General features: G+C 40.3%; 1 protein-coding gene across 4 annotated transcripts in view; it reads right to left on the bottom strand.

Moving 5' to 3' along the window:
* AGK (acylglycerol kinase) overlaps window positions 1-27379 on the bottom strand; it is an 85295-nt gene that overhangs the window by 38283 nt on the left and 19633 nt on the right. For all 4 annotated transcript variants that reach the window (XM_082633071.1, XM_082633072.1, XM_082633073.1 and 1 more), the window contains 4 exons: window positions 15140-15179; window positions 12241-12320; window positions 7043-7118; window positions 1538-1630 (listed from right to left, as the gene is read on the bottom strand). In XM_082633071.1, coding sequence (XP_082489197.1) covers window positions 1538-1630; window positions 7043-7118; window positions 12241-12320; window positions 15140-15179 — 289 coding nt within the window. The remainder of the gene's footprint in view (window positions 1-1537; window positions 1631-7042; window positions 7119-12240; window positions 12321-15139; window positions 15180-27379) is intronic.

Raw genomic sequence — 27379 nt, 5'->3', positions numbered from 1 at the left:
CTAGGATCAATAGTACTATAAAGGCTAAGATAAAATAATTATAAAACTTCCACATTATATTAGTAAAATTACGTTTTAAGTTCTATAAGATGGGTATAAGTGTGATGTACACATCAATTATACTAAAGATCCTAGTTTCCTACTATGAAGTACACATATCGGAAAAAAAACAGCACTTTGCTACACTCAGAGAGAAGCCTGCTCTCAATAAATGTTTCTTACGGATGAATACGAAGACAAGCTAGATCGTATTCCCTCTATAAAAAGACATTTTTAATTGGAATTTTTACTTAATTTACTTTTTATTTTTAAACTATAATACCCATGTCTTGTAAAAACTGTGAAAAATACCTGAAGAAAAAATACTTTCTCATAAACCCACCAGGCATCATTAGTCAGTCGTTTATATTTTGCTATATTTCCCTCCAATTCTTTTTTTTTAACCAGGGCATATTTTGATGACTAGATTATACCAGATACACAATTTGGTTTCTTTCTTAAAAACATTTTGTAAAGTCAAGGCAAAAGCCAATCTTCTCCCACATCTCCTGCCTCACTGAGTTTCGGGATTAAATGGGGCTGTCATGAGTTCCACTTCATTACTTTGTTGGCATGCTATCCGTATTCTTCACACTTCATTAAAAAGCCATAAACACAATTACAAGATCATTAGCACAGCCTTTTTAAAAGAAGCTTACTAAGGCTTACATGATTGCTAAGTCAAACACAGGACAATGCCCTGTCCGCTGTTATAGCTCCTGGTCCCTGAACACCAATGAAACCACCAAAATAGAAGCAAAAGACAATGAGAAACAAGGTATGGATGTGACTTACGGTACACAGGATGGGGTGACTGAGTGGGAGGGGTACCTGCACTGGGCCCTTTAGGGGTTTCCAATACATAATGTAGGTTCTAGTCTATTGCCCTGGAAAAGAAGAGCATTTCCAGGGCAATATATTTACTGTCTTTATTGGACCAAAGCAAGCATTAAGGAAATGGAATTGTAGAACAAAAGCACCGCATACATCGGAACATGCAGACCTCTGCCTCTAAATGTACCATGAGGAGGTAACATTACATGGGATGGAAACGATGTGAGAATGGACAGATGCATTTTTTAAAAGGCAATTGTTATTTAAGTTTATTTTATAAGAAACCTTCCCATAATTGAAACAGTGATTCCCTAACAAACAGGGCTACTTCATAAGCATCTTCAAAATATAAAAAGCGTTTCACACCCAGCACCATTTTGTACCGTAGCACCATTTTGTACCGTTTTATTCCATTTTATCCAACTTAAATCTGATAAAACAAAAACCCTTCTATGTGCTGGGTATAGAATTTATACGAAGCAATGAAATAAAAGTGCATGAGAAAAATGTAATGCTGTACTTGTTTCAGAGAGAAACAATCCTAAAAAGAATGGATTACAAAGAAATAATTTCCTTAAATTATAACCACTTTACGCCACTGCTCCAAGACCTAATTTCTATTTTCCTCCCTTTCAAATGGTTTCAAACAGAAGAGCGGCCACACCTCCTGCAAAGTCCCATCTCCTCCAGCAACAATGATCACATCTGTGTTTTCCAGCAGTTCCAGGAGCTTCTTGGCTTGGCCCTCATAATCTGTCTGCAATACAAAGGAAGCCTTTGGTAAATTTATCATCCTAGAGCCACAAGCCCAAAGGTCTAAAAATATGGGATATTTTCTTTAAAGTTTTACACTAAACCTTTTCTTAAATTCTACATAATTGATATACATGAAAAACTAAACAGCTATCAAAGCAACTATGTATGGTTTTTATAGTTTTATATTTTTAGAGCTGGAAGGGACCTCAGAAACCATCTAGTCGGCTCCTTACTTTAAAAATAAAACTCAAACCTAGTAATCTGTCTCGGTTATACAGTCAGCTAGTTAGAGGAATCATTTCTAGTCCAGTGCAGGTTCTATTACATCGTTTACCCAGTGACATTCATCTGCAAGCAGCAAGTCAAGTGTATATGCAAATAAGGAGAAACAGATGTAATAAAAAGAGCACAGATTTGAGAGCCCAGGAGACCCAGATTAAATCCCAACTCTGCTACTTTTTAGCTGAATGGCCTTAAACTCTCAGGATCTTAATTTCCTTATCAATGAGATCACGTGTACTGGAGGAAGGGAAAAGCGCTTCCCCCAATACTGTTGGAAAGCAGTATGAAAAGCAACTAGCAAGGTAATTGTTCTTAACTGGCACTGTACTAATAAACGGTTACTGTGGTTTTGTTATGATTGTACATAAAGAAATATAGGTATGGCTCAAAGCAGTCACAAAATGGTGACTAAATGGTATGTAAGCCTCACCATTTGTATTGAGAATACCTCATTTCAGACACATATGTAGACTTAAATGAATGATCTAAGCCACCACCTCTAAAACCAAACACTGAATTTTAACAAATGTAATGCAACTAATACTGAAATAAGGAAACACTCTCTCCTGCTGACACTTTACTAGACACACTAATAGCCAAAAATTAAAGATTTGGATGTCAGATGGGCTAAAGCACCTGGGCCACTAAGTCACAGTCAACACACAAACAACGAAGTCCCTTACACTAACACCATCTAATCTTATGATGAATGGTTCTACTTTTATCCTGAAAAATGAAATGACTGGCTTTGCAGTTATATATTTGTAAATATTTCTTTTTTTTTTCTTACAGTTATCAGTTTATTAGAAAGGATTCAGATGAACAGACAAATGAAGAAGTACATGGGGCAAGGTGTGTGGGGAGCAGTGTGGAGTCTCCAGGCCTCTCTGGGCGCACCACCTCTCCCCAGATCTCCACAGGTTTACCAGCCCAGAAGCTCTCCAAACCCTGTCCTTCTGAGTTTTTGTGTAGGTTTCATTACATACCCATGGTTGATTAAATCATTGCCCTCTGGTGATTGAGCTCAATCAATCCAAATATTTCACTTTTTAAAAAAAGAATATAGGGACTTCCCTGGTGGCACAGTGGTTAGGAATCTGCCTGCCAATGCAGGGGACACGGGTTCTGAGCCCTGGTCCAAGAAGGTCCCACAGGCTGCGGGGCAACTAAGCCCGTGCGCCACAACTACTGAGCCCACATGCCACAACTACTGAAGCTTGCACGCCTAGAGTCCATGCTCCGCAGCAAGAGAAGCCCGTGCACCGCAACGAAGAGTAGCCCCCGCTCGCCTCAACTAGAGAAAGCCCGCGCACAGCAATGAAGACCCAACGCAGCCAAAAATAAATAAATAAAATATTTTTTTTAAAAAGAGAGAATATATGTTGATCCTGATTAAAAGGATGCTTTGTGAACACCCCGAAATAGGTGATCACTGGGAATCTGCACGGGTTCACCAAGAACAAGGCATTTCAGAGTATCCTCATCTTTGACAGATTACTAGATGAGAAGATCAGGAAATCCAGACAGACATTCTATTGGGTCTTCAGCAAGGCACCTGGCAAGTTATTTGATAATATCCTTGGGGACAAGGTGGAGATAGGTGGGAACAATATACTAGAATACAATTGGGTGAACTGATTACCAATTGAACGTCTACGTTCAAAGTAAGATGCTCAGTGGAGGGACATCAAATTGTAGGTAGATTCCTGGTGACATTTCTTTAGGGCTCTCCATTCAGCCTTTTCCTACACAACACTTTATCAACAACAGAGAGGAAAGGTAATTGACTGAATGCGTAAATGATACAAACCTGACAATCTTGCCCCTCCTGACTTCTTCAGCCTCATCCTCTCTCCTGTCTCCCCTCGCTCATTCTCCTCCAACTACATTTGCCTCTCACTCTTCCTCAAGCCCCAAGTACACTCCTCTGCAGAGCCTTTGAATGTGCAGTACGCTCAGCCTGGATGCTTTCCCCAACCTACCAGCATGACTCACTCATTTCCCCCACGTCTCTTCCAAAGGTCATCTTACCAGACTGGCCTTCCTTGGCCTCCGGAACTAAACTAACACCGCCATTACTCTTGGTCTCCTTACCCTGCTTGCTTTTTCTTCTTGGTTCTCATCACCATCTGACAGATCATATGTTTATTTGTATATGGTTTTTTTGTTTGTTTGTTTTTTGTGGTACGCGGGCCTCTCACTGTTGTGGCCTCTCCCGTTGCGGAGCACAGGCTCCGGATGCACAGGCTCAGCAGCCATGGCTCACGGGCCCATGCTGCTCCGCGGCATGTGGGATCTTCCCAGACCGGGGTACGAACCCGTGTCCCCTGCATCGGCAGGCGGACTCTCAACCACTGCGCCACCAGGGAAGCCCTGTATGTTTTTTATCTGCATCCCTCCTTGAAGCTCTTTGAGGACAGAGAGGGAAAACTTGTTTTGTTCAGACTGTATCCTCAACACGTAGAACAGAGCTTACTTTGTAGTAGGTACTCAAATATTTGCAAGAAAAATTGATAAATATGAATAAGTACATGAATGAAAGAACCAAAATTCAAAAAGATATTGACAGATTTAACAGACCATAATTTAAAAGATTACATTAATAGGGATGACACATTTGAGGCTCTGATCTTAAGAGGAAAATTCCAAATGCAACAAAGAGAAAGGATAAAGAGTGGCCTAAGGATGCAGAAGAATTGAACCTTATACCTTTCACAAAAATTAACTCAAAATGGATCATAGACCTAAATGTCAGGGCTTCCCCGGTGGCGCAGTGGTTGAGAGTCCACCTGCTGATGCAGGGGACATGGGTTTGTGCCCCGGTCCAGGAGGATCCCACATGCTGCGGAGCGGCTGGGCCCGTGAGCCATGGCCGCTGAGCCTGTACGTCCGGAGCCTGTGCTCCGCAACGGGAGAGGCCACAACAGTGAGGGGCCCACGTATCACAAAAAAAAAACAAAAAAAAAAATCCTGTTTTCATGCCTTTACCAATGATGCATTAAAATATAAGGATACAAAATGGCTTAAGTAAAGATAAGTAAAAATTATACCAGGTAAAAACTAATCAAAGCAAGCTAGTATGGTTACTAACAATACTAGATAAAATAGACCACAGTAAAAGACAGCATTAGTGCTAAAGAGAGTAACTCTATGACAGTGTCAACATGCAAGAAAAATGAAATAATTTGAAATGTAAATGCATCTACTGACATAGTCTCAAAATATAAAAAAGCAAAAGTGGATAAAACTACATAGAGAAACAGACAAATTTATCTAGTGTGATATTTCTAACACCTCTTTCTGAATAATCTATAGTTCAAAAAGAAGAAAAAAATCAGTAAGGACATGTAAGATTTGAACCACACAACTAACAGACTTGACTTAATGGACATATATAGAACATGGTACCCAATAACTGATATATATTCTTTTTAGGCCTACATAAAACATTTATGAAAACAAACCACATGCTAGGCCATAAAACAAATCTCAATAAACTTAAAATGCTGGAATTATATAGACTACATTCTTTGACCATAACACAATTAAATCAGAAACCATTAACAAAAAGATGTGAGAAAACTTTAGATTTGAAAATTTTAAAACATGCTGAATAACTCGTAGGTCAAACAAAAATCATGATGAAAATTAGAAAACATTTAGAAATGAATGATAATGAAAATATTATATATCAAAACTCCTAGGATGCAGCTGAAGCAGTAAAGTTTATAGCTTTCTAAGAAAACACCAGGAGAGAAGGGTAAAAATTAATGAAATAAACATCCAAGTTAAAATGTCAAAAAGAACAGCAGAAAAAAAGCCAAAGAAAGTAGAATGAAGGAAACAATAAAGACAGACCAAAAGTTAATGAAAGAAACATAAATGAAAGGATCAACAAACCAAAAAATGGTTCTTGGCAAGGATTAATTAAATTGATGCACCTCTCACATGACTGGCAGGCAAAAAAAAAAAAAAAAGCACAAATAAACAATAAAACAATATTGAGCAAGAAAATGATGTATTTCAGATGTTACAGAAATTTAAAAGTTAAAAAGAAGATATTATGAACAACTTGATGCCTATTAATTTGAAAACTTAGATGAAATTCACAAATTCCTTTAAAAAATTTACCTTACTAAAATTAATTCAAGAAGAAACAGAACTTCCTGATGTACTTCTACAGCCATTAAAGAAATTTAATATACAAAAAAATTTCCCTTCAAAGAAAGCTCCAGGCCCAGATGGTTTTCCTTGTGAGTGCAACCAAACACTCCAGGAACAAACAATATCAGTCTTAAATAACCATTCTCAGATCTCTCATACGTAGAGTCTGCAATATGCATTACAGGTCCTGAAATAAATGTCAGTTTTCTCCCCCACTCTCCCATCCCCAGAGGCAGACAACTAGAAGACCGACAAGCTGGAGAAGAGAGTTCAACATCAACATCGCATGGTCAATTGGACTAAATGACTGTTCAATCTCTATGATTTAATGAAAGTGTGTAATATTAAAAATTGGTATACCATAGATTTACAAACATGGTAACAGTGATTTTCACCAAATACACACATCTATGTACATACCACACACGTCGCACTTAAAGCCAAGAAAGTGGAGTCTTGAGACATCTTCTAAAATAGCACAATTCCCTCTCATTTACTTTTGTCCCCATTTCTTCTTACCCAAATCTTGAAAATTCTAAAGCTTTACCACTTAAAATTCCTCACCTGAAATAATTCCTCACCAGAAAGAAAACGTTTACCTGTCTGCGGAACTACCAAGAAATTAAATTAATTACTCAAACTTGAAATTTCTTCTTAATAGTCAGAAAAAGAATTCTTACAGCTGTAACAACTTTCATCTTCCAAGAGACAATAGTTCCACGTCCTATCTGTCAGATGAAAGGAGCCAAGTTCATGGCTCCATTCAATCCTGTTCTGAAAGTGAAAAGCTGACCGTGGTTGGAAAAAACAATATTATCTTATTAATTATCAGAAGAAGAACACAACATTGACTTCTCTGTTCTTATCTTCTAAGTGATAAGTGATTTCTGCTAAGAAGTCAAGAGAAGAGGATATGTTATAAGGAGGGGTAGCTTGGATAAAATTAACATTCTAGAGCAGTTCTCACCTTAACAATAGTCACATCCATGCCAGATAAGTGTAAAATCGGGGCAGCATTTTTTTCAAATAGAGTCCTGGCTTTGCTGTAGACAAAGGAAAAAAACACAAATATTTTAACACGAGTTCTCAAGAGGAAATATAAAAAGCCCAACCATCTTCTCTAGAAGAGAATAAGAAATAGCATAGAGAACACGTTTCCTCTATTTGTTCAAGGACAGGAAGGCTAGTGAAGAGTAATGAGTTTCTCTGGATATAAACGTGGACTCTTTCACTCTGGGGCCTCCAAGATTTTGCCCCTTGTCTAATACAATAAGCTCTTACCCATGTGGGATGCTTAGAGTGCACAATCTAGTTCCTCTAGAGGAAGTGTGTACACTGGATATGGCTCCATTCAGGCAACAATGTCTGATTCACTCAACAAGCATTTACTGAGCCTCTACTGTGTGCTAGACACATCTAGGAGCTGGGCAAACAATAGGACAAGGCAGACAAAAATACGTGTAACTGAGGTATAATGTAATAAGCCCTCATGGAACTTATTTACATTCCAGTGGTTGACTGAGAATGTACTAGAAATCAAGGGATACAGAAGCTGCAAAAAAGTCCCCAATTGCGGAGTCTCAAAGTTGAATAGATGTTAAAACATACCAATCAGCTGACTTGTCTTTTACCCAAATATTTTCAACTATCACATCACAAAACAAAACAAAAACTAGTACTTTCAAAACAATCAACACCAAACATCTAACTTTTACATCCACATTTACTCAGTCCTCTTTCAAAAAGATTATTTTTTTTTATCAGTGATGCATGCTTCAACTTTCTTAAAAATATTTTATACTAGAAACAGACACAAAAGTAGTGAATGAGGAACATGTAGAGTTATGCACAGACCAACTTCAACATTCTTTAAACTAAAAAGAAATAGCTATCAAATGGAACACAGAACATAAAACATTTCTGATTATGAATTAAAATAGAAACTGAGAAGCTTGAGCAAATTTTCACAAGAACCAAAAGTATACCTTGAACCAAGGGCACACCTGAGCACGTGATTAGCAAATTAAACAAATATATCCTCCCTCTTCTACAGCTCTGAATGCTTATTAGAATGAACATGAAAGGCTAAATGGAAATTTCTCCTTTCCAGATCACCATTTCTGGGGCTTAATCCAAAAATAAAAGGCGAGCTAGTGATACTGTAAACATTTCTCCTTGCAGGGTTGCTTTTATTACTAGGTTGATAAGAAAGGGTCAGGTGGAAGTGGATTAGATCTATCTCTGAGAAGCAAAACTCTGGAGAAGTCTCAATCAGCTGTATTAATCACTTACAACACATCTATAAGCTCCTCTGAGTTAGTTTAAGAAATAAGATTTGGGCTTCCCTGGTGGTGCAGTGGTTAAGAATCTGCCTGTCAATGTAGGGGACACGGGTTCAAGCCCTGGGCTGGGAAGATCCCACATGCCGCGGAGCAACTAAGCCCATGCGCCACAACTACTGAGCCTGCGCTCTAGAGCCCGCGAGCCACAACTACTGAAGCCCGCACGCCTAGAGCCCATGCTCCACAACAAGAGAAGCCACTGCAATGAGAAGCCTGCGCGCTGAAGAGTAGCCCCCGCTCGCCGCAACTAGAGAAATCCCGCACACAGCAACGAAGACCCAACTCAGCCATAAATAATAAATAAGTTAATTAATTAATTTAAAAAAAACAAATAAGATTTGCAGAAGTAAAATGAGGTATCACCTCAGAATGGCCATCCTCAAAAAGTCTACAAAGAATAAATGCTGGAGAGGGTGTGGAGAAAAAGGAACCCTCCTACACTGTTGGTAGGAATGTAAATTGGTGCAGCCACTATGGAGAACAGTATGGAGGTTCCTTAAAAAACTAAAAATAGAAGTACCATATGATCCAGCAATCCCACTCCTAGGCACATATCCAGAAAAGATGAAAACTCTAATTCGAAAAGATACATGCACCCCAGTGTTCATAGAGGCACTATTTACAATAGCCAAGACATGGAAGCAACCTAAGTGTCCATCAACAGATGAATGGATAAAGATGTGTGTGTGTGTGTGTGTGTAGAATATATTATATACATTATATATAAAGGAATATTACTCAGCCATAAAAGAATGAAATATTGTCATTTGCAGCAACATGGATGGACCTAGAGATTATCATACTAAGTGAAGTAAGACAGAAAGAGAAAGACAAATATTATATGATATTACTTATATGTGGAATCTAAAAAATAATACAAATGAATTTATTTAAAAATAGAAACAGACTCACAGACATAGAAAACAGTTATGGCTACCAAAGGGGGAATGGATAAAGTAGGAGTATGGGATTAACAGATACACACTACTATATATAAAATAGATAAACAATAAGAATTTACTGTATAGCATAGGGAACTATATTCAATAACTTATAATAACCTACAATGGAAAAGTATCTGAAAAAAATATATGTATGTATATATAACAATCATTTTGCTGTACACCTCAAACTAACACAAGACTGTAAATCAACTATACTTCAATTAAAAAAAGAAAGAAAGAAAAAAGATTTGAACATTTGGGCCTTTATTCACATCTTTGTGATGCCACAGGTACAGAAAATCTCTAAAGCGGAAGGGAAGGCATTTTTTTTCCTTCTAATATTCCATATAAAAGATTGAAAAACAAGTGTTACCAGTAATAAATGTATTATTTATTATATAATTAAGGGTGAGATAGCACCAGAGTTAAATAAAACTTTCTATACCTCTAGCAATCTGCAGGTTCACACACGCACATAAGATAATTACTCCTTAATGCATTATTTATTAATGCAAAACACAGTTATTTCCTAAAGCTCTAATGTAGTTTTAAACCAGTACTACATAATGAAATAGCTACATGATAAATTATAAGTTATGTGTCAGGTCAGAGCCAAGATGACAAAAATAGTACAGTTAAATAGTGAAATCTTTAAAAAAAAGATGCTGGAGAGTTTCAAAGTGGCTGCTTCCTAGAAGCATGCAGGGATTCACCTGGTTAAAGGGGACCATGACTTTAGAAAAGAAACACTTTCCTTACCCTAGCCTGCAGATAAAGGTATTACACTTTTCAACAAGAACCTACCTTTAAAAATGCAAATACACTTAACGTGCAAAAGTGTAAATGGAACCTAAAACTTCTCTAAAAAAAAAAGTTTATTCATTTTTTAAAAATGCAAATATCTCAAGTAGGAACTCAAAATGACTGATTATAGCTTAAACAAACTACCATATATTTCAAGAGAATTAGCAAGTTACTAACTTACTAGATCTCTAAAGGAATAGGACCTGGAGCAGTTACAACAACGGAGGCAAAAGGAGAGATCCAAGGGTGGGAGAGCCAAGGTGAGAACCTTCTGACCCAGCCTACAGGTCAGTAATACCAAGAACAGCAGCTTATATTTCTTTTATCAAGTGCTAACTAGGAAACGGAAAGAAAGCTGAATACCTTATAGGCATTACCTCATTTAATCCTAAAGAATGACATGGTAACTTTTATAAGGCATGCGCTATTACTTTTCACACTTTACAGATGAGTAACTTGAGGATTTAAGAAGTTAAGCAACACCGGCAGGTATCACAGAGCAGAGAAGAGTATACGCAGGAAACACCCAGCTCCCTGCTAGCTTCTCCCACAGGCCGCCAGTGACTATTTAGTCATCTTGGGTATTGTGATTGTGTTGTGTTAGAACCTTTGTTGATATTTTTGTTCAGTGTTGGTTTTAAACAAGAATGAACAAGAGGCCTTAGGACTGGTATGTTTATGGGGGCGGGAAGTGGCTCCAACAGAGCTGGGCAAATATGATTCAATTAGGTAGAGTAATGGAGCCGATTTAGACAATCTGTAGGTAAATATCTTAAACTGCTGAATTAAAAAGAAAGAAGGCGTGACTACCCCTCACATCTGTGAAGCCACACACACTACCTCCCAAGAAGTGACTAGAGAAGCTTATTCCAGAGCCCCTGCGTTTCTCTCCAACGTTAACCTTACCACTTAGAAGCTACTACCAACTATGCTTTTTGTTGCTGTTCTTATTATCTTAATGTCATTTGACTTCGAACTTAGAGAATCCAATCTAATACATACTTATTAATTTTTCCTCAGTCAGGACAAAAAGAATTGTTCTGGCCGTTAGATAGAATAAAAGGTATCACTTTTTCTCCCCCTCAACCCTTTAATTCTTACTATTTTTAAAAAATAATTTTAAATTTTAAATGATTTCTTCTAAAAGCCACCCAAAGTCTTATTTACCTTTCCAACTGAATGAGAGTTGTACCTAACTAGCAATGTAAAAAAAAAAAGTTTTTATTTCGCTTACGGTACTTTTAAAAATTAATAGACTATTTTTTAGAGCAGTTGTTAGGTTCACAGTAAAAATGAGTGGACAATACAGAGAGTTCTCACACACCCCCTGCTCCCCTACACACACACACACGCACACACACACACATGCACACACACACACACACACACAAAAAACCTCCCTCACTTTCAATATCCTGCACCCGTGTGGTACATTTGTTACAATAAATGAACATGGACACATGACTGTCGACCAAGGTCCCAGCTATTCTTCACATCTTAATTCTCACAGTTGCCTCCCATGACCCCTCGAGGCCAACCAGACCAGTTTACAGACTTTCCTGTGACACAGCAAAGGACAGTAGTCGGCACTCCTGTCTGTAGGCCGCCGCCCCATGGGCCATTTCGTCAGTCGGGAACACTGAGTGTTCTCCCTTGACTGACCTCCAAGACCTAACTCTACATTCACCACTTTGGGAAAGAATGTTTCTGACCTCACAAGGCCACAGTGCTTTCGGCAATCTCTGAACATCTTGTAACAGAGACGGACTCGTAATTTACATCACAGCAGCAGAAGTTGTTCCCAAGGGGGCTACCACCAAGCAGATAAGACTGATTTGAGAGTGTTAATTCTGGAATAATTATTAAACTTCAACTAGACCAGTTAGCTAGGCATCAGTTAGCTTTACAGTTATATCTGATTAACTGTGATTTCTACATGACAGTTGAATCTTATTGTTAGAAGCGTCCTGAACCTAGTAGCTCCAGTTCCACACAATCCAACCAGCTGCCTAGTATTCTGTGACTCTTTTCCCCTTAGAAAAACCAAATCTATAACAAATCACAAACTGAACTACCCTTTGCAAGCAGCAGGATTGAGAAAGACGGTTGCCTTCTTCACTTGTGCATTGGGAGGAATAAGTTGATTGCCAAACACCTAAAAAGGAACAAAGAAAAGTTTTCAGTAAATGTCCTTCTATTCAGTTAGTGAGCACATATATTCTTTCATTCCAAAAGAATTTACTTCTGGCAGATACGGCGTCTACCCTGGGGAAACAAATGTTCTTTCTGGATTTCACGCTGACAACCCCACCATAAACAACAACAATAAAAGTGCACCTTTAGTTAATGAAAATAAGCTGAATTTTATATTGTAATAAAACGCCCTGCTTCATTCACCTACTAAAGGTAAGTAACTTTTCTTTTCTCTGTAAGATATGACTAGGTTTACTACAACCAGTAAGTCCGTAGTCTGTCACAAGGGAAGTTTAATTTGTCTTTAGTTTTCAGAATATAACCTTTTTCTCTTTTAACTTATTACTAAAGCTTATTCATGAAGAATCTTCATGTTACCAGTTAATCTTCGTATCTTCATACACGTAAAAAATAAATCTAATACTCTATTTGCCTCCTTTCTTTGCAACCTTGATAAGTAGCATCAACTGGTACAGGAAAAGAAATGTAATTAATATTTACTAAGCACCTAGTATTTGCCACTTCCACACATATTAATTCTTAGTTCTTAGAAACCAAGGAGGTATTAAATAGTCCCATGTTTACAGATGAGAAAGCCAAGATTCAGAAAGATTAAGTCAGTCAAAGTCAAAGTGTGAATAAATTACAAGCCTAGAATTTATATGAATCTAACTCCAAATGTCTACGCTATCAGCTCTAAAGAGCTAATAAATGATGAGGCGGAGTTAAGACACCCAGAGGACTAGATGCAAAGAGTGAAAATGGGAAGTAACGGGAGGAGGAGGTGGTCAGTAAAAGGAATGAGAATAGGAAAACCCCAAAGAGGGCAAAACGGCGAGTCGTAGATGGTGGGAAGTAGGTCTGGGCCAAGAAGGTAGAATTAAGTACAGAAGCACAAAGTAAAGACAGGAGAAAAATGGAAGTTATACCAAGATTTTTATTAAGTAACTGATCCCAACTCTACCACCTCCCTGACAGCCCACTGGAGATCCTTTGTCACCACTGTCTATTTCTTGCTTTAAAAAAAATAAACTTCTATTTCTGAATACTTCAGAAAGACATACTATTTCTTTGTAAAAAGTTTCTGTGTACGTTATAATTACTACTCTGTGTTCACTCTTACTGAGTTAGATCTTAACATCTTAACAAATCTCTAAATATTGTAATTTGTTCTTTTTCTATCCATACTATTTCTGAGATTTGGTCAGAAATGATTTAATTAACCTGCCAGATTCCAGATCTACAGTTCTAGATTATTCCTCCTGGTCCCGGGTTTTTAACCTCTAGAAGTCCTATCTAACTGCAACTCATGTCTCAGGTTTACATGAGACTACAATGAGGTGAGTTTATGTGAGATTAAAAAAAAAAAAAAAATCGGGCTTCCCTGGTGGCACAGTGGTTGAGAGTCCGCCTGCCGATGCAGGGGACACGGGTTCGTGCCCTGGTCCGGGAAGATCCCACATGCCGTGGAGCGGCTGGGCCCGTGAGCCATGGCCGCTGAGCCTGCGCGTCCGGAGCCTGTGCTCCACAATAGTGAGAGGCCCGCGTACCGCAAAAAAAAAAAAAAAATCATATTTTTTCAAGAATTTAGACTGAAAAGGGAAGGACACAAACAGGAAAAGTAACTAGAGGGGGGGGCTATAAGGATGAATTCGCTTCCTTTTTTCAGACAGAAGGAGCTAAATGGGTGTCGGGAAGTAGAGAATTAGAACAGTGGGAAAAGTAAGCGGAGATGGAGTTCAGAACAGAGGTGGAGGTATTTACTTTGCACAAGAAAGGGAGTATCCCATGACCACTCTTCCTTCAAGGGGGTTAGCCTTCCCCTCCCAAGAGGATTTTCCAGTTGCTAATGGAAAATTAGCTTGGGGTAAAGATCACCTCAAATTTAATATTAAAGTTTATTTGAATTGATTTCCAAAACAACTTAGAGCCATAAGAGATAAAAACAACAAAGCAATCGAATTCTTGAAACACGGATTTAGAACAGTTAGGGAATCACTAAAGAGAGGAATTTATTAATAGTGTCTATTGTCATTGTCATCCACGGAAACATTTCAAAAACAAACATGAGGTCTGCCACCCACCTCTCCTACTAAATGCATCATGTCTTTTGTCATTTTTTAGTTTCATGTTTCTTTTTTGGTATTTCTGACATCGTATGCCTGAATGACATAACAAAAAGGCAACTCAGTCGTGCAAATTAATCTGCAGTGTATAACGCACACATTTGGAGGGGAGGGAAGAACAAAAATGTGGCCTTAAACTTGAAAGGATTAACAATTCAGCTACAACTAGATAGATGAATATTTAAGTGCAATATCATGGGAGACGGTCTGAATCAGTTGTGCTAAAGAGACAGGCTTTAAAAATATGAATCAACAATTTTAAGATTTGACTTTGAGAGGTAACACCTGTTCTGAACTGATATCCTTGGGGGTTATTCGGATTAGGGATGATTCGGGCTTTAGCCAGATCTTCAAGGACACCTGCAGACATGAACAAATTCCCAGAGTGCCAACCAGTCCAGTTTTGTGTTCTCTGGACTAATCCAGAAGTAAACAAGTCTAAAGGGCTGGGCGTTAGAACTGCTCTTCACCAGACTGTTAACTTCCTCCAGTTCTATTCAGAGTTGGCTGGCAGCCTGATTCATCCTGATAGTGGGGAAAAAATAGCCAAGCTGCACTGATGCAAGGCACTGTGCAAGTCCCCCTGGAACAGCCTGAGATTTCTGCACAGTGGAGATAAGGCGGGTTTTAATTGTTTCATATTAAATGGCATTACCTGAGCTTCTTGACAGGCTGCTCTCCTTAGCAGGTTATCACTATCAAAGTAAACAAAACAGAATGAACGTTAGCTTTAATAAGTAGGTTCAGATCCAAGCAAATCATCATCAGTTTTTAAAATATGTATAACTCTTCCCTATAAAATACCCAAGTCAAAGTTTCTTAAGACCTGTAACAAATCATGGGCACATTTGAAAAATACTTTCTCCAAATGAAACCCAGTGTTAGGTTTCCATACTATGGGGGGCATGATAATCCCTCCTCCCTCTAAGATGTCCACATCTGGGAATTCCCTGGCAGTCCAGTGGTTAGGACTCAGCGCTTACACTGCCGTGGGCCTGAGTTCAATCCCTGGCCAGGGAACTAAGATCCCACAAGCTGCGTGGCTCAGCCAAAGAAAAAAAAAAAGGATGTCCACATCCCAGAACCTGAAAATGTTATCTTATGTGGCAAAAGGGATTTTGCAGATGTGACTAAGTTAGGATCTGGAGATAAGGAGAGAAACCTAGATTATGCAGGTGGGCCCAATCCAACCACAAGGGTCCTTAAAAGCAGAGAAACTTCAGCAGCAAATATGACCATGGAAGGATGGTCAGAAAGATGCAACCTCACTGGCTTTGAAGATGGAAGGTGGCCATAAGTCAAGGAGTGTGGGTACCCTCCAGAAGCTGTGACGGCAAGGAAATGGGTTCACCCCAGAGCCTCCAGAAGGAATGCTGTCCTTGCCAACACCGTCATTTTAGCCCAGTGAGACTTGTGTTGGACCTCTAATCCACAAAACCATAACATAATAAATTTGTGTTGTGTTAGATCACTAAGTTTGTGGTAATTTGTTAGGGCAGAAATAGAAAATGAATGCACATACCCTGCATTTTTCTTATCCAGTAGAAATTATTCAGGTCATTTGCCAGAAATAAATTTAATATGTAGTTGCTTCTGCTAGTGTTTTATCTAAATCAGGGGTCCCCAACCCCCGGGCCACAGACCAGTACCAGTCTGTGGCCTGCTAGGAACCAGGCCACACAGCAGGAGGTGAGCAGCGGGCGGGCGAGCGAAGCTTCATCTGTATTTACAGCCGCTCCCCATCGCTCGCATTACCACCTGAGCTCCGCCTCCTGTCAGATCAGCGGCGGCCTTGGATTCTCATAGGAGCGCGAACCCTACTGTGAACTGCACATGTGAGGGATCGAGGTTGCGCACTCCTTACGAGAATCTAATGCCTGATGATCTGAGGTGGAGCTGAGGCGGGGATGCTAGCGCCGGGGAGCAGCTGCAAATACAGATTCTCATTAGCAGAGAGGTTTGACTGCACAGAGACCGTAATAAATCAACTGCTTGCAGACTCATATCAAAACCCTATCAGTGAATGGCAAGTGACAATTAAGCTGCATTTTACGGAGTAGACGGGACATAAGCAACACACTTCGGGTATCACTGTCTCCCATCACCACCAGATGAGACCATCTAGTTGCAGGAAAACAAGCTCAGGGCTCCCACTGATTCTGCATTATGGTGAGTTGTATAATTATTTCATTACATATTACAATGTAATAATAAAGAAATAAAGTACACAATAAATGTAATGCGCTTGAATCACCCCAAAACCATCCCCCCCAACACCCGGTCCCTGGAAAAACTGTCTTCCACGAAACTGGTCCCTGGTGCCCAAAAGGTTGGGGACCGCTGATCTAAATCTCTTATTTTTTATATCACAGCCAGATACTCAATTATATCATAAACAGAAAATTTGGGCATGAGGCAAAATTTTGCCTTGCAAAAATGAAAACATTCTATCAGAACATGTTCATCTATTTAGCATAAAGCTTTCTAAAATGTTTGTGCCACTTATGCCTTAAGAGCACTTTAAATGGCTGACTGCCTACTGGGTTCCAGAATCTTCTCCTTGTAAGAGTCAATTCTAATGCATGTTGCTGGCACTGCTAAGATAATAACTTCAACCTGATTAACAACAGTTAAGAAAACTAATACCCAGAAAACATGACCAATAAACAATTTATAGGAAAGAATTAAAAGGAGAAAAGTGTTATTTCACTTAAATTTTCTGTCTAGACCTTTTTCATAATATCAAAGACCCTGAATTTTGCATTTTTATAGTCATTCAAACCTAATTTTGACATTTAAGTTTGGACTAAAAAAATTAAACAATCTTTTGCTTTCTGCCATGGTTGCAGTCAAAGGCTATGGATTTTTCTTCCATAGCCAGGCTGGAGGAGGACCCCTAGGTTTCACAGAGCAGTCAGCTTCTATGAGAAAGTGGAAGTATCTCTTCCCTACGGGGAAGTATCTCTGCTGCCCACCTGAAACCTAAGGGCAATGACAATGTCCCATTGCAATTATAACGATACCAGTACCTCAAAAGCACATACGGTTTTACAACGAAGATTTTAGGGGGACCGATCCCTTGTGAGGTCTACCCCACAAGGCGCCTTTACAGCCAGGTTCGGTCCCCTGCTTGAGTGACACTGCTCCCTACTACCCTGTGGCGAAGGGAGTCCTACAAGCGCCCCTCCCCTCCCCCACCCAAGAGTCACAAATATTCATGTTCTGCTCTTGTCCTCGCTGCCCCTCCATCAACTGCTCTAGGTGACTTAGTCTAACATCAACAAAATATACACACATGCCAGATGAGGTAAATTCAGGGTACAAGCTAGTAAAGTAAAAAATAATTAACATGTCAGTAACCCTGTACAGTTGACTTGATCTCTCACACCCATGCCCTTCTGTACAATGATGAGGTAAAATACTGAGCCCTCAGTAACTGCCAGATCATAAAATAAAACTGGGTTCCTTGTAGTCAGCAGAGCATTGGCACCAGATTCCCCCGGGCTCGGCCAACCCTCAGTCGAGCTTCCATACTGCCTGGGGTACCACTTCCAGCCTCACAGGACTGTCTTCCTGAAACCACTTGCCTCAACGTGGCTTTCCTAGTAGACAGAATGACCTGTGCCTCCACTCCCTTATCCTACAAAGACATCCTGTGGATTATTCTGTACAAGTATATGCTGCTATAAAAGCTGAGTACCTATCTCTACATCCCTGTCCATTTCCCCCAAGCCAGCTCCTCCTCTTCCTACTAGGGACAGGCCTCCGAGGGCACCAGGCTCCTCTGGGTCATTAGTAGATACCATCTCCCTTACTGAATCAGCCACACTGATGCCTGTGGACCCAGCTGAAAACACAAGACCCCCAAACATATACAAGAATATGGGTAGCACCTTGGATCACTTTTTTCCTCAATTCTTTTTTGCTTTTTTGATGGTTAAACTTGTGATGAAGTATATTATTAAAGATCTCAGCTCTCTCGAGCTTACTAATACTGCTTGATGTATCAGGCTGCTATTCAATATCAATAGATTTTTTGATAGTTAATTCCCTGGATTTTACCGTGTCTAATGGAACATGCATGCTGCCAATGCAACCCGTGAGAAAGCCAGAATATGTACCAATTTAGACACTACAAAAGAAATCCTCATTATAATCACACTTAATTTTTTAAATATCAAAAATGGTATTAACCATGTTGATCACGCTCTCTGAACCAAACTGTCTCTAAAAATCAAAACGTATCCTCAAAGGAAAAAATATTTCTCCTATTGACATATTCTGATGGTCTACAGAAAGCTCTAAAATCTATTTCAAAAAAGAAATTTCAAAAACATTTTCTGTAATGGCTGCCTGCGTTGGTGGAATAGAAAATAACTTAAAATTCACAGAACAACTACTGTGTGCCAGACACTATGGCAGTTGTTTTCATAAACCTTTAATCTCTGCAACAACCTTGCCAAGGCAGGCATTATATTCTCCTCTTACTGACGAGGAAGTCCAGGCTCAGAGAAGCGGGAGAGCTGGGTTTCAAACCCATGCCAACCTAACCCTACAGTAAGTGCCTTAAGGCTCTTTCTTTTTAATTTCAGACAATACTGAATGGGCAATACTCCTTTGGATGTATACATTATAGCACATTTATTAAATTTATCACATTACTTCCTAGTTTCATCTAATATAACTCTTAAGATTTACATTCATATAATTTTTTAAATAAGTTCAGGTGGAATAAAGCTCCCAAAAGTGATTGGTGAAACAAACTTATTTAACACAAAGTGCCAGGTACAGCACCATGAACCAGATTTGGTCCTGATCTGAAGAAGCTTAGGATCCACTTGGCAAAGAATAGCTCTTGGTAAATATCAGTGATAATAGTAAAAGACATGTTTCTTGATAGATAATATGCCAGGCACTGTGCTAGATGTCTGGGATATACCAGTGAATAAGCCCAACATTCCCCATCCTCATGAAGTTTACACTTGAGAAGGGAAGAAAGACAATTCGACTGGCAATCATCAAATGATGTGACTTTTATGTGCACCATGAAAGGGGCATATAATAGGGGCATCTAACCTAGTCTTGAAGGAATTAGAGAAGACTTTTTACAGGGACAGTGAAGTTGAGATCTGGGAGATAAATAAAAAGTAGCCAGGCAAAAATAGGGAGGAGAATGTGGGCAGAGGAAAGCGTATGTGAAAAGCCTGCAAGCGCTAGATCACGACCAAGGTAGGAAACTGAAAGCAGTTCGGGACAGCTGCAGGCAGCAAGCCAGGGAGAAGCCAGGTACCAGCCAGACCACCAAGAGCCTTTTTTAACCTATTTAAGGAATGGGGATTTTATCCTAAGGGCCATAAGAAGCCATTAGAGGGTTTTAAGAAGAGAACTGATATGATCAGGTTTACACTGTAGAAGGATCCTTCTGGCTGCAGTGTCAAGAGGGCAAGGGTCAAAGGTAAGATTGAATCCAGGGAGCCCAGGGAGGATTCTTCAGGAATGCAGGTCAGCGATGAGGACTAGAACCAGGATCGAGGTAGTGGGGACAGAGAGAAGACAGATGCAGCAGACATTTGGGAGGTAAACTTAAGGGCTGGCTCGTGGGAACCAATGAGAAGGGAGGGGTCAAAGATGGTGCCCACATTTCTGCCTTGACCTTCCAGTGGAAGGCAGCGGGAGGTGGTACCTGTCACAGAGATGGAAGGCAGGAGGAGGGACAGGTGGAGGAGGGAGGAAGCTGAGTTTAGTTTTGGATCGGTCAATCGGAGACAGTGATGAGAGAGCAGGTGGAAGGCTCCAGGGCACAGCTGGAAATACACATCTGGAATTCCAGACAGAGCTCTTGACTAAAGACACACATGGTAATAGGAGGGGTGAGAGGGGATAAGATCATCTCCATGAGTAGGTGAAAGCAGAAGCCGGAAGAGATACCCTGCACGTTGGGACCCTCCACAGAGAACACCACATGACTCTCAAGTAAATGGAGACTGCACCTCATCTCAAAGCCAAAGGAAAGATGTGGTGGACAAGCAAGGAAAAAGGCTAAGCATCCTTTCCCCTATCTCCCATCATGCTCTTGATGTTGCCTCTACTCTTGGCAAACTGCACGCCTTGCTGTTCCTAAAAGACAGAGCGGACTGCACTTTTCCCCTCCAAGGATGTGGTCATTTTATCCCCTCTCCCTTTAAAAAAAAATCGAAGGCCAAACAATACCACCCACACCCTTACCTCACCACACACAAAGCTGCTTGTCGTATCTTTCCTCCTTGATTATAACTGTCTTGAAGTCATGGATAATTCACCCTTTTCTCTTCCACAGCACAGAGCACAGACTCCGTAGGTAATCTAAGATACTCTATAAATAACTTTAATAAATAAGTGGCAAATGTTTGAACACGAGAGACTGACTCACTGTGCCCAGACAGGCAGACTCTGTTCTGGAGGATAAACTGAAGGTTATTCTTTGTAGGAGTATCTGGCATTCTTGAACCAGCTGGGATGGGTCTTGACCACCAAAGGGCAAGAGGAGGGCTCACTGTGGGGCAGGACAGGAGAGGAGGGGAAACTCCAACCAGTCAGAGGAGCTTTACTAGATCAAGAAGACCCAGGGAGGGGGGTGTATGTTTGCCAGAGAGGGTAATGGAACCAGAACCCTCTAGAAAGGCTAAGTCAAGAACTCCTTTTGGTACACCAGGAAGCACCGTAAGAACTGTCCCAGTGGCTGAGTTTGGTGTCAGAAATTCCAGATTGTTAATGAGTCAAGAATCTGATTGGGAAACGAAGACCCTGTGACCAGGAAAAAAAAAAATAAAGGACTGTATATAAATTCCAGGCCCATGCTCTTTCCACTACAGCATGCTGCCTCCTGAGAGAATGGAAGTTTAACACAATTTAAAAGAGGTGCTACAAAATGTAGTCCTATCAAAAAGAGTCCCTGAAGGTCTGCTCAGTACTAAAATGCGGGTTCTTTGACAGAAAGAAATTACAAGCTTCTGGATTAGAAAATGAAAAAATCTGCTGATGTCACCCTGCCTGAGGCTTTAAAAGAATATGAACAATGCCTGCTACCACAGGAAGTGGGATGCTCTCAATTTATTCTGAGCCATAAATGTTTTATTTATTACTTTAGTACTGCAAAATAAGATAAGTTGTTATTTCAATAACAACTCTACACGGAGAGAAAAATCACATGGATCCATCCTATTTCCCAAAAAAGAGTTCCCGCTATAGTCTAGAGGCAAACTGTACAGCAATTTCCACCACCAGCTTTTCCCTTCATGCATACAAACACAGTTTTTGCTTTACACAAAACAGATTTCAAGTCTAGATGTTTGTAACAACTACTTCTACTAATCAAAGTGTATTAGAATTAATCATTATATTGCAGTGGTGGTACCCACTGGTTGTCAGCAGGGATAGAGTGGAAACGGAAGCAAAGATGAAAATGAACCTTTGAGAAGTGACTGTCTTGTGTGCAAGAGGGGAAAGCGCTTTCAAACTACAGATTCCTCCTCAAGCCTATGCCACCTCCAATTCCCCACCCAAGGGCTGCTGCAGTGAGCCTCTGTCATTCATGGGAAAATGCTGACTGTCCCTGCCTAAGAGAAAGGCATGTGACAAAGCCGGAAGAAATGCAGCCCCTTAAACAAGAATGCTTGATCTTTGAGGCCTGAAGAATGTTCATTTGGATAGAAGAAAATGGATAGTATGCAGATTAGAAACTCCAAGAGAACAATGAAAACAGTAATGATTTTTTTAAGGTGTTTTTTTTTGAATGATTCTTTAAATTCTACAGTGCTTTACAATTTTCAAGTTTCACACACATGATTTCATATAATCCCATAACCCTTCTTTCCCCCATCCCTATATTGCCCCTCCCCCTTCCCTCTCTCCACTGGTAACCACTAGTTCGTTCTCTATATCTGTGAATCTGCTTCTTTTTTGTTTTTTCACTAGTTTGTTGTATTTTTAAAGATTCCACATATAAGTGATATCATACAGTATCTGTCTTTCTCTATCTGACTTATTTTACTTAGCATAATGCCCTCCAAGTCCATCCATGTGGCTACAAATGGCAAAATTTTATTCCTTGTTATGGCTGAGCAGTATTCCACTGTATGTATGTAAGTATATATACACACACACATACCACATCTTCTTTATCCATTCCTCTGTTGATGGACACTTAGATTGCTTCCATACCTCGGCAGTTGTAAATAATACTGCTATGAATACTGGGGTGTGTTGTACCTTTTCAAATTAGTGTTTTTGTTTTTTTGGATGTATACACAGGAGTGGAATATCCTTCCAGATAGATTTCTGTACTTAGGTATATTTAACAATGCAAAGATAAACATTTTTAATAATAATATAAAGCAAGTCAAGAGCATTTCCCCAAGACTGTTATTTGCCAAAATAGGAAAGAAGGGAAGGAGGGAAGGAGGGAGGGAGTCAGTCAAGTCCATGGTTAGCAAGAATGAATAAGTCAGCATTGAAATTAAAAATCCAGAGAAAGTAGCTTCTCTGAGGAATGAGCTGATACCACAACCCCTTTCGTATCTTGTCTCAATAAAGTCAGTCCACCCAGCAGGCCTTTGCCAAAATATGTTTCACCCCATTTAATATGTAAGATGTGTGATTTACCCCAGAGATATCAATTTACCCACTATTTAACCATGGCTTCCTGAACATTTACACTAATTTTCAGGTCTACAATCCCTGTTTTTACTATCTTTATTTATTTCTTTGTCAAAGTGTTAAAGTTCTACAGCTTTAAAGGTATTTTATTTAAAGCTAAATAAACTGCCTTTATCAAAGGCATCCAAACCCAAGTTCCATTTCCTGACAATGAACATTTTTAAGGCTGGGCAAGTCCTCAGAAATTATCTAGTCCAATGCTTTTCAACTTCCCCCAACACAGCCTGATCCCCATCAATCAAATGACACGACATTCCATTGGCAAGAGATACACACATACCACACCACACACACACACCCCCACACACACACCCCTTATGTGGTGCCAATCCCTAAACCCCACGTGATTCTGGTGTGTCCACTTAATGAGGGAATCCTTCAACAGTGCCATCTCCTTTGAGCTCCTAAAAAATACCCAATTGATCTAGTCTGAGAAACTTCTGGCCTCGGAATTTGCCCATCATTAGACAGAAGTTACTCAAAGACTGAGCAGTAGAACTTAAGCCTTCTCGTTCTCAACAATGGCCTTTTTTCTTGCAACACTCTGCTTTTACTCTGCTCTCTACGGGCATCCCCGAATGACACAAGAGGCAGTCAATAAATCTCCATCCACTCTTTAATCACACACGCAGGCATATGCCTCGGTTATGGTCACCTCAATTCACGATTGATAACTATAATGATTACGTGATCTCCTGCAAGTAGGCTTAGGAAAAAGCCCAACTAAATCTGACCCCACTCTTTATGCATTAATTCAAAAACACTTATTAGCCAAAGATTCAATCTCTGTCCTCAGCGGGAAGGCCCCATCTATAATAATGGCCAGCAGCGGCACAAAGCTCTAGTTGAACTAGTGCTTATTCTTTCTCACTCTCTGAAATATAGAAATCCAAAAGCTATCTTCCTCCAATCTTACCTGTTCCCAGCCATTTTAGTCCATACATGTGTGCTTAAGTGGAACACGCCACTACTTCTAAATATTTCAAGTACCTTCTAATTCCTCGGGTTTTCTCCACAAAACTTCTCCTCTCCAGTTCAGGATAGGAAATGACTTAATGAAAAATGGCATCTCGAGGGCCCCTCTCATACAATAAATGAGTCATTTGGGTCTGTTCTGTAGAACTTTCCATCAGCCAGAGAGATGGAAATGGGTTCGGCCAGTTATTCCCTCATCCCATTGACCAAGAGAAATGGACATGTAGGAAGCCTAAACTGTCTCTCTTCCTCCTCTTAGAACATGAATTTATTCTATTTTCACCCTCTTATTTGAGCCTCAGCTTTCCCTAAAATACCAATTTCTGTTCCGACTCCACCGCCGTATTAATATTCACAGGAGCTGAGGTCTGAGGACCGTCTCCGGCTAGCTGCTAGGTTACGCTCAAGTGTGGGCTTTGGCTGCCTTTAAAGGGCATCGTTCTTTGAGATGCTACCACTAGCCACTTTTTCAATGACTCCTACCCCTACCTAATTCTCACAAGTATTCTGACATTCTCTTATGGTTCACTTACTTCTTCCACTTTCTGCTCTTTTTTCCATCCATTCATTTTTAGCCTACATGCCAACTCAAACATTCTATGCCACATACTTTTCTTCACATACTGCATTAACATTAACTTTACTAGGCAACCCAAATACTAGTTCTTTCCGTTCTGTCAACCATTATACATTTGCATATACAATTACACACAAATACACATTGAGTAACAATTATATACAAGGTCCTCACACCTATTTGCATAGAAAAAGAAAAGACAGGGCTTCCCTGGTGGCACAGTGGTTGAGAGTCCGCCTGCCGATGCAGGGGACACGGGTTCGTGCCCCGGTCTGGGAAGATCCCACATGCCGGGGAGTGGCTGGGCCCGTGAGCCATGGCCGCTGAGCCTGCGCGTCCCGAGCCTGTGCTCCGCAACGGGAGAGGCCCGCGTACCGCAAAAAAAAAAAAAAAAAAAAAAAAAGACATTAAACAAACAACACAGAGATTATGACAGGTATTCAGGAAGAAAGCACAGGAAGAGAGAGTCCCTTCCAACCTTCCTCCCAGCCGACAATGTGCTCTGTATAAATCGCATGCAGAAAGAGGTTATTTACTTTGAGATCCAAGATTCAGCACAGATCTGGATAACTTCTGACCTATAAACACATAAACTAGTAGCTACTATTGTCAATATTTCTGCAGTTCCAGCACATGCAATATTTGAGATGTCAGTTACTACCTGGGGAAGGGCTAATTTTAGCATCAGCTATGATTATTCTCTCTGCAGTGCTTGGAGCAGCTAAAATCACGGATATAAATACCCCTAAAAATTATGTAAAATCTACAAAACAAAATATAACTTAGGGCCTCCCTGGTGGCGCAGTGGTTGAGAGTCCGCCTGCCGATGCAGGGGATACGGGTTCGTGCCCCGGTCTGGGAGGATCCCATATGCCGCGGAGCGGCTGGGCCCGTGAGCCATGGCCGCTGCGCCTGCGCGTCCGGAGCCTGTGCTCCGCGACGGGGGAGGCCGCAAGAGTGAGAGGCCCGCATACCGCAAAAAAAAAAAAAAAAAAAAAAATATAACTTAAATATACCTCTGCCATTCCATCTCAGTCCAACCCCATCCCACTCTACCTCCCACTAGTAAACATATGGAAAACACAGAAAGGAAGCAAAATAAACAACATAGTTTTTTTTTAAAAGAAGAAATCTCTTTTCTAAATAATATGACAAAGAGTTGAAAGGGAAAATAAACTTCACTGCACTTAAAAAAAAAAAGAAAAAAAAAAAGCTTCCCCTATTCCCTATCAAATCTGGGCTGACAGGCATGTTATTTAATTGCCCATAAATGAACTTCTTTAAATAGCACCTATTAATACTCCAAATTTCAGCATCAGCTTGTGCTCAGAAAGAGAGAGAGAGAGAGAGAGAAGAAACTTGAAACCGCTAAAACGCAAAACAAACTGCTTTCTTCAGATTGCAACAAAATCTGGAATGAGAAAAAGCCATGAGGGGGAAGAGCCTTGCTACCTTCTGCTGCTGAACCAGCCGGGTCCTGGGCCACTGACTGCAAAGTCAGAGGCTAATGTGAATGGATGTCCAAGTAAAAATAAAACATCTGCTTGGTCAGAAACCACAGAGATACTGAGAAATAAAGCACAAGGCATTACTGGAACCATAATCTGTACCAAAAGAAATAGCACAGGTCTAGTCAAGTGTGGCTCCTGCATAATTTCCTCCTGAAATCTGACACACTTACCCCTGGACATCCTGTCAGGGTTTCAAACTCAACACATCTAAAAGGGAATGTAATACCGCCTCCTTAAACCAATTCTCCCTGGCAACCTTCCTCTTTCTGTATCACCAATTATCCTAGACCTGAAGCTAAAAAATGATTTCACCTACCCTCCTCTCCTTCAGCCAGACACCCAATCATCTAGTAATAATTACGGCATTTATCTAGTGGCAACTCTAAGCCGGGCACGTGACATGCACCATCTCATTGAATCCTGACAGGTAACCTGCTAAACAAGACCTCACTGTCCCCATTCACCAATAAGGAAAATGAGGCTCTGAGGTTAAGGGAATTAAGTAACTTGACGTGGCCAGTAAGTAGCGACACCCAGACCAAACAGAAGTGTGTCTGCCCACAGCGCCCACGCTTGGGCATTGCTCACTCTGCCACAGCTTCATAACCGCCCTTTAATTCCCCCCCCTAATGCCACCACCCTGGCTCTGGCCTTTCCTACCTTCTACGTGAACCACTGAAACGCCCTCCCAGTTTTCGTGCTTTTCTCCCTCCCATGTCTCTTGCGCAGGGAGACGGATTCAATGTCCTAAACTCCACTTCACAACATTCTCCTCTCCTTGAGCATCTTCACTGAGTCTTCACTGCTCACCAAATACTACAAACTTCCTAGAGTCAAAGCCTTCCCCAATCTGGCTTTCCCCACACTATACTGAAAAAAACAACTCTAGTGAAGTCAAATTCTTCGCCAATCTCCAAAAATACACTGTGCACTTCTGAATGTCACCTAGAAGTGACATTCAAGTCATGAATGTCACCTAGAACACTGTCCCACCCAGTCTGCAAGGCCCCACTCAAGACATTTTTGTTATGATGCTTTCTCTAATGAGGAAGGACAAGTGGAAAGGCAGCACTGTCTCTGATGGAGAGCTTGCTTTGTGCCAGGTCCAGTTTTAAGAAAATCTGCATGACAGCCCAGT

Source organism: Mesoplodon mirus (genome assembly GCF_964341445.2).
Source record: "Mesoplodon mirus genome assembly, chromosome: 9".
In the NCBI taxonomy this organism is placed as follows: Eukaryota; Metazoa; Chordata; class Mammalia; order Artiodactyla; family Ziphiidae; genus Mesoplodon; species Mesoplodon mirus.
The sequence above is the reverse complement of the archived record's forward strand: the minus strand, read 5'-3'. Positions and strand labels throughout refer to the sequence as shown.